General features: G+C 45.3%; 1 protein-coding gene across 6 annotated transcripts in view; it reads right to left on the bottom strand.

Moving 5' to 3' along the window:
- The window catches only part of PKNOX2 (PBX/knotted 1 homeobox 2), a 266,441-nt gene that overhangs the window by 34,266 nt on the left and 217,211 nt on the right, over positions 1 to 14,964 (bottom strand). For all 6 annotated transcript variants that reach the window (XM_063093947.1, XM_063093944.1, XM_063093949.1 and 3 more), the window contains one exon: positions 10,297 to 10,468. In XM_063093947.1, the coding sequence (XP_062950017.1) occupies positions 10,297 to 10,468 (172 nt within the window). The remainder of the gene's footprint in view (positions 1 to 10,296; positions 10,469 to 14,964) is intronic.

Below are 14,964 nucleotides of genomic sequence, written 5' to 3' on the forward strand. Positions count from 1 at the left end.
TTTAACATAGTTTCAGTAATCTTGTGCATATAATTTTGTTCCCGGTTTTTCCCTTTAGTTTAGCAAATTTATTTTTCTAAGAGCCAAATGTTTTCTCTCTTCTCTCTCCTAGACCGTGATCTTGGAGAAGGCAGGGATGATGTCTAATTTGCTTACCATATTATCATCAGCACTGACATATATGGATCTGAGTAAATATTTGTTGGATGAGTGAAAGTTATTGAGTAAATATATTTTTAATTGCTGCATATTATTTCTTGTGTGTTTCATCCTTAAGCAGTCCCCTTATGTTGGACATTTAGATTACTTTCAAATTTTCAATTTAATAAGAAATGTTACAGTGAATATTTTCTAAGCTTATAGCTTTTTTTTTTTTTTTTTTCTCATGTTTCTGCATTATTGCCTTAGGGTGAATTTTCAGAAGTGACAGGGAAAAAGCTATGGACATTCTTATGGTTCATAAATACAGACAATTTTTTTTTTCAACAGGGGGTTGTTCAGATGGTGCTGGAACAAGTGGACATCTGTAAGCAAAAAAGTGAACCTTGATTTAAACCTCACACCTTATACAAAATTAACTCAAAATGGATCAAAGGCCTAAATGTAAGACACAAAAATATCACACTTTGAGAGAAAAGAAACAGGATAAAATCTTCAGGATCTAGGGTCAGGGAAAAAGGTCTTATACTCGACACCAAAAGCATAATCCAGAAAAGGAAAATAAATCAGATCTCATCAAAATTAAAAATGTTTGCTCTTTAGAGGACCCTGTGAAGAAGATGAAAGACTACAGACTAGGAGAGAATATTTGCAAACCACATATCTGAGCAAAGGACTTTTATCTAGGATATATAAAGAACCCTTAAAACTAAGCAGTAAAATAACAAGGAACCCAGTTAGAACACGGGAAAAAGACATGATCAGACATTTCACTGAAGAGGATGTGCAGTTGGCAAATAAACACATGAAAAGACTGGTTCAATGTCATTGTCCATTAGGGAAACACAAATTAAAACCACAATGAGATATCACTACACATCTATGAGTAGGGTTCGAATAAAAAATAGTGATAACAATGAATGCTGGTGAGGAACTAGAAACTAGATTACTTATATGTTGCTGGTGGGAATGTAAAATTGAAAACGGCCACTCTGGGAAACAGTATGACAGTTTCTTACAAAATTAAATATGTGCTTACCATATGACCCAGCAATTGCACTCTTGGGCATTTAACCCAGAGAAATAAAAATGTATGTTCACACAAAAACATGTACACAAATGTTTAAGCTAGCAATATCTGGAAACACCCCAAATATACTTCAACAGGTGAATAAATAAAGAAACTGTGATATGTCTATAGCATGGAATATAACTCAGCAATAAAAAGTAATGAACTACTGATACTCTCAACAACTTAAATGGATCTCAAGGGAATTATGCTGAGACAGAAAAGCCAATCTCAAAGGGTAATATAGATGCCATTTATATCACATTCTTGAAATGACAAAATTACAAAGATGGAGAACAGATGAGTAGTTGACAGGGGTGGATTAGAGGAGGGAGGGAGGAACTGTTCTGTATCTTGACTGTTCACGTGAATCCAAACATGTAATAAAATTGCATAGAACTAAACACATATGCACACAAGTGCATGTAAACACTGGTGAAATCTTAATAAGGTTGGTGGGTTGTTCCTGGCTGTGAAATTGCGCTACGATTATTCAAGAAGAGAATCAGGACCTCTCTGCATTAGCGTTTACAACTGCATGTTAATCTACAATTCTATCAAAATAAAAAGGAAAAAAAATGTATATGGGGGTGCTTATCACCTTTCCATACCCATTTATGTTGACACAAGCAATATATGGGAGTCTCTACTCAGTCCCCCCCTTCCAGCTTCTGGCTAACATTTTGATACCTAGGGAAGAGTTTGAACAGTATAAAAGGGGATGGAAACAAGGAAGGAAATCTCTCCCGAGAATTTTGACTGTGAGGTGTGTGTAGAATGGTGTGGCTGGAAGCCAGGATCACCCACTTCTCTGAGCCTCACTGGCACTTCAAGTGGGGCGCCCACATTTCCTGGGTTGGGCTTGCAGACTGCCTGATGGGCAGGGTTTATGCTCAACCAACTAAGGATATTGGGGTACTAAATCAGACTAAGTGTCACTCAGAGACAGAAACCAACAATCATGTCTTCATGCAGGGCTCAGCCGCCGGCTCTTTTCCTTAGTGGGGTCACCTCCATGGCTGAGACCGACAGACACGGAGTGGTCCCAGGCAAAGAGGAGAATGGTGACTTTGGCATGGATCATCTGGACCAGAAAGTGGAGTTAGGTACTTGGTACATTTAGGCTCTTGTTTAAATTTTCAACCTGACTTTGGCTATGAAGGTTTTGTGTCTTTCCGAGTAATTAGCACAGCGTAAGGTGCTTAATAGATACTTGTTGATGGATTGAAAACAACATCCACACATTTCTTATTCTCACTATCTCAGGCTCTGTGTTAGTCCATCACGTGCCTTATCTTATTTATTCCACAAAACCACCTTTATAAGTAGGTAGCCTTACTGCCCATATTTTACAGTTGAAGAAAATTAAGTTCAGAGACACCGTTTTACCTGCTTAAAGTCACACGGCTGGTGAGTGACATGGAGCCAGGTTGCCTTATCCTGAGCCTGTGCTGCTTCACTCTCAGGATTTACGTAGGTAAAGGGCAGAAGAGTGCATGGTTTTGGGGGAAAGTGGTTAAGTGACAGGAAGTAAGTAGTCCTAGGAAAACCAAGTAACTTTTGGGATTTTAAAGTTCAGGATTTCCAGAATCCTCCCTGAGATAATGTGCCTTCATGGCCTGCTCTGATTTTTCCATCTCTCACTCCTGGCCTAGCTCCCAGGAGTCAGAACACCTCACCAACATGGTGTCTGCTTTCTTATGTGTAAAAAAAGAGGGCTGGACTGTCAGGTCCCTCCCATATTCTGGTTCTCTGACCATTACCAGAAAGCCTGCCGTCAATTCACTGAGGGGGCTGGAAGGGGCCTGGAAGATGATCTGGGCAGCCACTAGGTGTGTGGATGGTCCAAACCCCCCAGGACACAAGGCTGCATCTTCTCTGATGCTCTCCTGGTCATCAGAGGATGAACTGATTGCCTCGGACCAACTCTAACATCTCTCAGTCTGCTCATCGTGAAGCTCTTCCTTACATTCGAGCAGAATCTCAGCTTTCTGTGGGCACCAGGAACATCTAGTACCTCCCTCTATCAACACAATTTCCCTTAATTTACTTTTATCCATCCAACAAATATTGAGTCTTACTATATGCCATACATTGGACCAGACATCTGACTTGAATAAGTTCTTCAATAAGCTTTCTCTTCTCTAGACAAAAATAACCCTAATTTCTTAAACTTTCCTTATCTTTCCCTTTCTCCCCTTTCCTTTCTTCCCTTTCTTTTTTCTTTTTCTTCTTTCTTTCTTTATCTCAGCTTTCACTTATCAGACTATTCTGCATTTTAAATCAACATTCTATTTACTCACTTATTTTAAAATCTTCTTGTGAAGTACATATATACACATACACATATACGTATATATATATTCACACACACACACACACACACACACACACACACACACACACACAGAAAAGCACACCTATTTATTTATTTATTTTAGATATATAGCCAATATATATTTATTATTTAAAAAATCAGAATATAAAGGTATATAAGACAAAATAAAAAGTAAAGTCTACCCAGAATAGCTTTGCTCTAATGAAATACTTGCAAAGCATGTTTTAGGCAGATCTGCTGCACAGTGGCCCAAAGTGGACCCATCCTTTGGTCTAATAAAACACAGCTGAAGGATTAATTTTTTATGGGCTAATAGAATTGGTTTAAAGATTTAAGAAGGTAGAGTAAATCAGAATGGTCTTCCAAGGCAATGAATATATAGGACCTATACAGAATTAGAGAAAAACTGAGTAACACCGTCAAGGTGAGGAGGCTGCCTGACACGGCTGACAGCTGGGGGCTCACTGTCGGCCAGCCTGGAGTTGAGTCCAGGCCCACTCTTGGCTAACTGGGTGCCACTGGGCAAATTCCATGACTTCTCTGAGCCTCAGTCTCCTCATTTGTAAAATGGGGATAATGATCATTCCTAACTCATAAGATTTGAGAAGGGCTAAAGGAGATAATGTGAAAGTGTTTTATAAACTACAGGAAACCAAAAGCATGCACTTTTGTTCTTAATCTCTTTTAATAACTTCTAACATTCCCAAATTGCTATTTCATATTTGGCAAGTGAAAAAAAAATTTGCAGGGTTTTTTTCTCCCCTATATTTGTGTTTAGTAAATTATTCTCTATCCTATGTGTTTACAATTTTGGTATTTTGCCTCAGAATAAAATTCTGATTTATTAAACTATTTTCCTAAATGATCAGCATCATGTAAAAACTTATTCCACATCTTAAAGAGCAATACCAATGCCATTTAATTTAATGTCATCACCAAATGTGATGAATGTCTCCTTAATTCCTTTCCCCAGATTTGGCTCCATCTTTCAACTTCTCTCCCTCTCTTCTCTTTCAAAATAAAGATCCAACCCTCTTCTTCTAAGAAGTTCCCTTCAAAAAAGTAAAACAAGATACAATCTCACACTTTAGTCTCATCCACTATACCCAAATATCATAGTTTCAGGAAAGTACACAAAACTGGGGCTTCTTATTTTTTATGAAGTCACATGGCATGATGTCCCAAATCTATTATTTCCTGCCTGGTATTTTGGACAAATGGTTTAAGCTTTATCTTTGAATGGGATGATAATAATACCTACACTTTAATAGAGTTATGAAAATTGAATAAGATCATGTATGCAAATATTCTGGGCATAGAGTAGTTATTCAATGAATGTCAGTTCTTCATGCCAATGTGGCCCTCTCTGCACCATCAAGTTCCTTTCCATACAGTTAGTTGCCTCTTTTACAGTATTAGGTCCTCTTCACTTGCTAATAATAATTTCTTGCCTTTCAAAACATTTGTATACATAGCACTTTTCAATTTACAAAATGCTTTCTCTCCATTATCTCATTTGAGTCTCATCACCACAGGGACACGAGCAATATTATCACTCTCCTAGAGATAAGGAAATCGAGGCTCAGAGATCAGGCAATTTACTCAGTTCCATGTAGGAATTAGGGAGGTATCCTCGCCTTGGGGGCAAATTCCTTTCACTCTCTCCTCTTCTGCAACTTGGTAAGCTGGAACTATTTTCCCTCACTTAGGGAAGACATTCTTAACATGCCCTGATATTTCCGGCCGGTTACTGGGGCAGCCAAAGTAAAAATCTAATAAGGAACTTTTCCAGACCGAACCAGCCTGGTCTGCCCAGTGGGAAGTGTGGGGTCACTACAACAAAAAAAAAGGACAAGAAAAGTGGATACCTGGGACTGGAGAACTGCCAGATGACTGGGGGATAGCACGAATATTTTATGGAAACCATCATGCATGCAAGATAAATCACTTTTGAGTCAGGAGCCTGGTGCTTCCCCTCTGAGGGCCTCAGAATTTGAAGAGTGTGGTATAGAGGAAAGAGCGTGGGCTTCGAGAGCTAGACCCAAGGTTCAAATGCCAGCTATGTAACTTATTGGTTATAGGGCCCTTAGTCCTGGATCTCTTCCTCTGTAAAATGAGGATAAAAACAACTGATTTTAGGGCTATGGTGAGAATTAAATAGCGAAGTCGAGCACTCAAGGACAATGAGTTTTGGAGGCTGAGAGTTTTGGGTCTTCCATCTACTGTGAGACCTTGAACAATCTACATGATCTCTGAACTTTAGTTTCCTCACCTGTGAAATAGAATAATAATAGTGGCTCCCTCAGAATTTACTGAGGATTAAGTGAGATGTGTCTAGAAAAGAACTAAAAAGAAGACCTGGGACATAGAAAGGTCTAAGAAGAGATCAGCTATAGGGCCGTATGATGGTTGGGAGTGTGGCCACCAGCCCTTGAGTCCTGTATTTGCTTCTTGCTCTGGCCACGTCTAGCTGCAGATCTGGTGCTGGTGATTTCACCTCTTGTCTCAATGGCTTCATCTTAAAATGGGGATAATAATAACATGTGCCTGTGGGTGTGGAAAGAGGATTAGATAAGATAATATACGTAAAGTGTTTAGAATGGTACCTAGCACCTGGTAAGTGCTCAATAAATGTTTCTTATTACTAGCATTGATTATTCTTATTTCCTTTCCCTTTCCTGATGTCTGCAGGATTTTCTGCTCTCATGTTGGCAGAGAGAGTCTGGGTTGAAGGCTGAAGTGAATAACTCTGAGCAGGGCTGGCCTGAGGTCCCTGTGGGCCCAGAGCTGTGACCTGGCTCCTCCCTGTGCCTCCTTATCCACAGCCTCCAGCCTCTGGCCCTGCTTCTTCAGAGTGGGCCCAGGGGTCTGGGGGGCCCCATTTTGGAGCTGGCTTTGCGGTCAGGCAGCCGTAATCTGTCCCTCGAGCCACACCAGAGTCTCATTAAAACGTGCCCCATAAATGTTAAAAAATTTACACATAAAAAAATTCCATGCATGAAACTGAAACCGTACGTTTTACAGCCTCGGTTTGAAATCTTGCATAATATATAAAACCTTGGCCTGCACTGGGGGCCTGTAAATCAAATTTTATAAAACAAAAAGCTTTTACCTTTCAAAGGGGTTTGGGGAACTTGCAAATTTTACAAACTTTACCAACTGCCAGTCAGAGGCAGCTGGGCCCAAGGAGGGGAAACGCTGGCTGGCTAAGAAATAGGCCTGGGGAGCACTGGGGAGCTGTGGGAATTGGAGATTTCACCAGGCGAGCTACCCAGGGGCATTCCAGCTTAGCCACCATGAGGGTGGTAAACCACTCCCATCGCATGGAAATGGGGAGGTAGAGAGGGTCTGAGTGTGCGCGCCAGGGCAAGGGAGATTGGTGGCACTATCTTAATTGTAAATGAGGGCTTTATTGACACCAGGAAGAGAGGTGCAGTGACACACAGGAGGAGTCAGCCGACTCGGGCTTTGGCCTCCATAGGTCACTTCCCTTCTCTGGACTTCAGCGTCCCACCTATGAAATGGGGGGCGCTGAGGGGGGAAGGTTGGACTTGCTTCTCTTTAGGGTTTGTTTCCCTCTAAGTTGTTGTGATTCTGTTTCTCCTCCAGTAGGGGCGCTGTGGGAGCAGCTGGCTAACCCGGAAGGGACATTCCCTCCGAAATCTACAACGTGGGAGCCTCTGATCTCTTGGGGCAGTTCGGGGAGACCGTGGGCAGCACGGGAGGGAGCTACAGGGCAACTTGCTTGGGAGACACGGAGAGGATTCGCGTCCAAATGGTGGTGGGCCTGGCGGGGCTGGAGAGAAGGCAGGGCCGGAGCGGGGTCAAGGGCCCCGGGAAGGGGGTGCGGGGTGGGGGTGGAGGGGGGAAGAGCCCTTCCGAGGGGCGAAGTTTTTAGGGACCCAAGTGCCCTCCTAACAGTCCCATCTATGAAAGTCAATATTCAAGGGCAAAGGAAAGCCGCCCTGACACACATATATATAAAAAATAAATCTCTCAATTATCTCAGCTCATTTGCTTGGGGTCTCTCATTTTATGTCCCAGCTCAGCTGCGCAGTATATCTGTCCGGATAAAGAGTTACAGTCCGTTGGGCTACGTGTGCAGGGTTGTAAAAAATACAGATGCCAAATTAACTGGCTGTGGCACTCGGCAGCTGATTGAGCTGATAATGACGCGATCTGACCTTTTTCTAATTTCTAATTACGTGCATCTCGGCTGGGCTAGCTACATGATTCTTGTTCTAATGATGGCTCCTGTGGTTGTCCTCTTCATCTCTCCCCACCCGACACAGGACCAGGAGTGGGGGTGGCAAAGGGCATTCATTGCTTGACTCTCCAAATAAAGTTTTAGGGTCCCGGCCACACAGTCTCTCTGGTGGCCAGGGGGTGAGGTTGGGAAATGGAACACCTTGCAGTACAAATACTGCATTTGAGTTTAACTTTCTGGATGCCAGGCATTTTTAAAGGCCATTTCTCTGAGCCATCTCATTAATTTATTACAATCACATGAGATAGGTGTATTAGAACTACCGAGGAGGAAACCGAGCTTCAAAGGAGTTCAGTCATCAAAGTCACACAGTGAGTGAGCAGTGAAGCTAGGCTCAAGTTTTTTGTCTCTGCTTTGTCAAATCTCTCCATTTATGTAATCAGTCAACCAGTCAATCAGCCAGTCATTGACTGTAGCTAACTCATCTAGGTAAATCAGGTCCACGTGAGTAGGTGGAATGAACAAGGATCGCTCCACCAGCTGGACCACTCTCAGCCCAGTCTCCTGTGATAGAAAACCAGGGAATGCCAGAGGTCCGGGGCCACTAGGGAATCTACAACATCCATGTCAGGCCTGGCACATAGCAGACACCCAACCTCGTTCTGTTGGATTCAATCAAGAAATCTGATTCTCTGAACAGAACCCTGAGACAGAGGGTGGTGTTGGCAAGGGGAGAGCATGGAGCTGGCCACTTTTTGGTATTTTCCAGGCTGTGCTAGAATGGGAGGCTGTCTTTGTTCGGTCTTCCATAGCTCACCAGGCAGGTGGTGGGTGGAAAGGCAGGTGAGGTTTGTTTCCCCAGGACTCCTACCTTTCAAGAAGGCTTAAATTTTTTCACAGGACTCAGTCTAATTTTAGGTATTTCCTTACCAACTTAGGCCTCAGTTTCTTTTTGTGCCAAGTGAGGGGAGTGGGCCCTGGCCCCCCAAGTCCATTCCAGCTCCTGCAGAATGGCTGCTTCCTCTCTTGGCTCCATGGCTGCTGTGGTTCTGGGTTCTAAGGATCTGCTTCCTGACTGTAGTCTGTGATTCTGATCAGCCAAAGAGCGGGTCAGGGCCGGACCAGCCTGCACTTAATATTTGACCAGTTAGAGAACTTGACCAGGGAAGCTTTCCCAGGGGATCTCAGAGACAGTGACCTGGTCTCCTGGGAAGTGGGGCTGCTCAATCCCAGCCAGGGAAGAGGAAGGGCAAGGTATGAGCAGAGGTGGATTTGGGTGCTCAGATGCCTCCACTAACACTCCACTAACACAGCGGGCAAGTGCTTATCCTCTGGCCGAGGCCTGTTCTGCTCTAAATGCTGGCCCCATCATAACACTTCACAAATTTCCAGGCTGGTGGCTCTCCTGGTCTCTCTTCTGGACTCCATAAAGTACCATATTCAACTCTTGAGAGAAGCAGTGGTGTGGATAATTGACAGCACAGAATAATACTAAAGCCATTTACATCCGTTCTGCAGATGCACTGTGTGTGTGTGTGTTTGTGTGTGCACTTATGGGTAGTTTTTCTTCCTGCCTTTGTGGAACCACATTTGCTTTTCTACCTCTGCTTCCCTTTTAGAAGCAGTTATGGGCTAAACTCTGGATGCAGGAGGTCAGCACTACAATCGATCAGTTTGTGGGGGAGAGTTTTGCAGAGTTTCCAGATTCACCATGCATAATCTGGGTAATCTATCCACAGAAAAATCAAACATTGTGGTTAATAATTCCAGGATGACTATTTAGAATAATGAACAAACAGAGCTGCTTCTCCAATGCTCTTTCTCAGCAGAATTCCCAGAGCTAGATGAGAATTTTAGATGTCATTCAACACAGTGGTTACCAAATCTAATTGATGACTACAATTTCCCAGGAAACTTTTAAAAATTTAGCTTCATGGGTCCCTATCGAATTTACTGAACCATAATTTCCAGATGGTGTAGCCCAGGAATGTGTATTTTATAAAACTGCAGTGATGATCTGGATGATAACCGGGGCTTGGAAGCCTGGTTAACTGTGTACCTCTAAATGGGCAAGACCTCTGCTGGTCTTGTCAACTTGACTGTGTGTCCAGGTCTTTCTCTATTGACGTGCTTGATCATGACTGTTACCCTCATTCAACCATCAGCTGCTCTCTGGGCAGCCCAAGACAGATTTGCTAACATGCCAGGACTCCAGGCCTCAGAACAGCTATCCCAGGCATTCTGGCTGCTATGACCTTCTTTTCCTCTTGTTTGCACTGCAAGAAGGTGGGTGGTCAGATACTGGTGTCACCATGGGCAGAGATGGGGAGGACTTCAGTAATAAAGCCTGTGCATGGAACAGAAATGGTTCCGAGCTGCTGGAATGGAGCATCTAGTACCTGCCCCATGGTGGGCACTCAAAACTTTTGTTGAATGAATTAATGAAAGGGTCATTTCTAGCACATTTGGAGGGGATCAGAGGATAGGAAGACTCTAGCTAGGGTAGGGGTGGAGGGTCTTTACCAGATTGTCCAGTTCTGGGTCATCGCTGAAGAAGGGTTTGTGCTCCTGCTCCTGCTGGTGGACAAAGTTCTCGATGTCCACGTCAAAGCTGGCGGAGGTGATGCACTCAGAGCCCTGGGTGGCCTGTTCACATTTCTCAAACAGCAGCGTCAGGAGCGGGAAAAGAGGGTGCCTGCAGGGACATCAAGAGCTCACACAAGCGTACACACAGAGACCATGCTGCTGGCTGGGCTCAGAAGCCAGCAGGCTCCCTTGCCCATATTCCTGTCACTTCTTCTCCCAATGTCCCACTCCATGAGATTTTCCCAAATCCCCACAGTCAATCTAGATGATAGCATCTTGTGCCTTGGCATGGAGGATACAGTTTACCCATTCCCGGGGCCTCAGAGAGCTCCAGTTCCTACCTCCTGAGGGCCAACCTTTTCTTTTTGGTCAGATAAGCTACATAGCTCTTTGGAGAGGGAAGATGAGTTATAACCCTTTGAAGAAGTAGGTTCCATTTCTGGCTCAGAGTCAACCCAAGAAGGAAATGTGGGAAGTGTCCAGAGAAGTTCTGGATGGGAACGTTAGTGGTAGGTCACAGACCCGTTCTCTGCTGTCTGGAGACAGTGAGGCTGTAAGATGTGTACAAACACCCGTGCGTTTCCTAGTGTCTGCAGAGGGATGTGTATGAGACCACATACTCGTCCGCACATGGTCGGCAGATGCCTCCACCTGTCCTGTGGCTGTTGGCAGACTCAGTTTAGGTCAGACACCCCAATTACATGCATAACATTTCCATCATCACACCCTCAGCACAACTGTAATTACATGATTATTTGCATCAGAATTTTTTTCACTGTTTTCCTCTAAGACTGTATCTGTCTTAATGATCATGGTATTCCTAGGACCTTGCTATGAATGCTCATGGCAGGCACTTAATGGATTTTAGCTTGGATATCACCAAATCCTGAAAGCTTCCCTGATGGGCCCCCCTTCCCCAAACCTATGCTGATAGCCCCTGAGTTGTTTATAATCTGCCTTCTTCACTAGACTGTGAGCTATGTGGGGGTAGGAACCAAGCCCACCTTATTCATCACTGTGTGTCCAGAGTCTAGCAGAGGTATGTGGATCTCACTAAGCGTTTGTTGAATGTATGTTATATGTGCGTATGCTTACTTGCATATGTAAGCGCATGTTGGTTGTTGACACTGGGGAGCCCCGTTCCCTCCTACTGTGGTTCCAAAAAAGCATCTGCACATCCCTCTCTGGTCTGCCTCCTCAGACTTCTGGGACCACGAAATCTAGCTCCTTTCTTTGTGGTTAAGCCCTGCATGCTGGGAGAGGAGGAGAAATGTGTGTTGGACCTGGCCCCCAGGCCCATGCCAAAGGGGATGCTCTAGCCAGCACTGTTCAGGAGAACTTTCTGCAGTGATGGATAAAATGTTCTGCAATCTCTGCCGTCTAGTAGGGTAGCCACTAACCACATAAGGCCAATGAACACTTGAAATGTGGCTACTGTAACCAGGTCGCTGAATTTAAAATTTTATTTTATTTTAATTAATTTAAATTTAAATAGCCACATGTGAACACAGTAAGTCCTGAAAAGGAAAATAGACCATGCTTTCCCTTTCCAGCACACTATGGTTGAATACGCTGAGAGAAGGACTGAACATCTAGCCTACACAGCATTTGTAAGCAGGTGGGGGAACCCCTGTGAGCCTGTCCCATTCTGAAATTCTAATAATTCTGCGTGAAACGATAGGAAGTCATGGAAAGGCTCACACCATCCACACTCATACCCACATTTTCAAGTCTTTCTACTCAGGCTCAGGGCAGTGGGGGATGACGGGAGATAAATTCTTGTTTTGGACGAGCTGCTGAGGAGCAGAGCCTTACCCTGGACACAGTCTCCCAGACCCTTGTTTGTGAGCTGATGCATCAGCTGCTGGACCCCACAGCTGCAGGCTGGGTGTGCAGCCTGCAGGGTTAATATTTAAGGGTGGCCCATCTACAGCCCCAAATTGCCAGAAGATCTGTTGAGCCCCAGTAGAAAGCTGGTAGGGAAAACAAGGGGTTAGCTTAGCCATATAGCTGAAGACAAAGAAAAAACCAGGTGAAGGGGTTAAACTCCAGTATAAGTCTTCATTTGCAGCCACTAATACTGCAGCATATTATAGTCTAATCTAACCTGATCCTAGTTTAATGCAAGATTCTCTTGGCCCTGAGTGGAATACCAAAGAAAGCCTCAGTGGCTGTAATTTAAGCAGAGCCCTACAGTGGTTTAGCTGAGGGACATGAAAGGCAAATTCCAGACGGTGTTATGAATTATTGCGCCTTATGAACCTTCCTACTCTCAACAGATGCCTGCTGCCATTTAAACAGCCACTAGATCAATTAGGAATGAAAGGCACAAATCGACTCTGTACAAGGGCACTAAATTACCAGGAACTAATAATCCGCAGCATCGTGCCAGGTGGTGGGGGTGCAGCCCCCGCTCCAGCCCTGCAGCAGCCGCGGTCACTGCACACTCTTCTCACTGGTTGCAGGGAGGGGACGGTGTGTGTGTGTGCATGTGCATGTGCGTGTGTGTGCACGGGGTGAATGCAGGCTGTAGAGAGCAAGGGCGTGAGTGCTGTGTGCTGTCCTGTGTTTTCATTGTGTGTGCACACATGGGGTTTTGTTTATGCACTACATGTGCACATATTGGTTGTGTGTATGCAACTGGGTGCAGATTTTGTGTGCTGCGAGTACCGTGTATGCATGTGCTCCGTGTTCTCTGTATGCAATATGTATGCAGGGATTGTGTGTTCTTTGTACACGGTGAGTGGCGTGTGGGGTGAGGAAGAGTGATCTACCATGACTGGGTCCCCCGGCTACTAGCACTGGGGTTGGGGTGGGGAGAGGAGGGTGCTCTCCTCTGCTTCTGTCCTTGTACCTGCAGGGAGGAGGGCCTCTCTGAGGAGGTGACATGTAAGTTAAGCCTGGAATGATGAGGAACAGTCACACTGAAAGAGAGGTGTTCCAGGCAGGAGAGAAAGCAAAGCACTTGAGATAGGAATGAACTTGGCATGTTTCTGGAACAAAATCTAGCAGAGTGCGGCTGGAGCAAGGTAGGCAGGAGGGGAGTGGAGGGAGGGGAGGGTGAAAAGGCAGCAGGAGTCAGATCTTGAGGTGCCTCACAGGCCTCAGACAGAGTGGGGCTTGCAGTGGTGGTGGGGTGGGCAGTGGAGGTATTGTTATGTACACTGGGGAACAATGTACGCCTTCTCGGCAGAGCCATAGCAGGGATCTCTTTTATAACCCTCTTTCACTTCCAGGTGTCAGATATCCCCACAATGGATGAGTGTGTGCATGTGCGCGTGCATGTGCATGTGTGAGTGTGGAATATCTCAGGGTGTTTTCTATAGCTTCTGCTACCTCAGAAGAAGGAAACAGGCTGCCTGTCCTTCCTCCAAGGTAACTAAGAGTCCATGGAGCACAGGGTGGACCTCACGGACGCTGGCCTGGCCTTCTCACTGCAGCACCTCCCACCTGAGGAGTGGGCAGCAGGGATGGGAACGCAGCGGGCAGCACTGCTGGCTCCCAAATCCTCCTTCTTAACCCACCCTCCCCAGGCTCCTGCATCTGGTTCCTCCCAGGTGATCCCAGGAGCTCTGTCTGTCTTACTGAACTCAGACGGTGCCTGAGCTTAACCCACAGCTTTCATGTGAACCATAGCCAGGGCCAGTATGGCTGCCTGCAGCTCCCACACTCTTTGCACCTGGATCACTCATAAACCCAGACTGCTACCTGCTACCTTGAGCATGGGGACTGCTGAGATGCTGCAACCTCCTGCGAGATGGGCTCAGTTTCCCAGGGACTCAGTTAGGTTCCGTGGCTGCAGCCATGGCCCTGGGCTTCTCTTAGGCTGTTCCCACCTATGGGAGAGTCGTCTGCCCTTTCCCAGTCACCCAGCCTGTGCCAGCCTAAGGGCTGACCTATATTTTCTAAGCTACCCTCCAACATCGCCCCATAAAGCAGGAGATGAAGCTGGCAGCTACGCTCAAGGAGTTCTTTCCAGCAGCCTCAGCTGCAGGCTTGGGGATCCCCCCTTGAATATAGCAGAGTTCATAAGAGCTGGCATCTAAGCCACCTGAGACATGAATGGCCCTGTCTGAGACGGGATGGGGTGAAGAGAAGGATTTCCAGTTAGATGTGGGATCTCTTGGCCTTCCCTGAGCCCCCGTTTGTCCAACTAGAAAATGGTTTTTAAGGAGTTCCTCTTCCCACTGTCCTGATCTCTCCCATTGTGAATCAATATTCTTCGGGGGCTAGAAGCAGGAATGTGAAACTCAGTCCGCACTGCCCAGAAGACAACGAACAAGCTATGAGAGATGGTCATTAGATTTTATTTCCAAAGAGCTGAGGACATTTGACCTCTCTAAGAGCTCACCTTCTCCTTCCCAGACCCTTCTCAGCTCTTCTCCCCCCCACCCCCCGATGTCGCCTCCTGCGCCTTCTGCGTGACTGCCCCCTCCACCCCAATCTCTCTTAAGCCGTTCAAAATTTGGAGGAAATAAATCTCACTGCACTAATTCAGTGAGAGTTTGAGCCTCGTCAGTGCAGAACAAATAAAAAGAGTGAACTGGCATGACATTTTACTGCAGAAGAGAGGTCGTTTCCAGCCACTAATAAAAAGGATTTGAC

The sequence above is a fragment of the Cynocephalus volans genome, chromosome 4 (genome assembly GCF_027409185.1).
Source record: "Cynocephalus volans isolate mCynVol1 chromosome 4, mCynVol1.pri, whole genome shotgun sequence".
In the NCBI taxonomy this organism is placed as follows: Eukaryota; Metazoa; Chordata; class Mammalia; order Dermoptera; family Cynocephalidae; genus Cynocephalus; species Cynocephalus volans.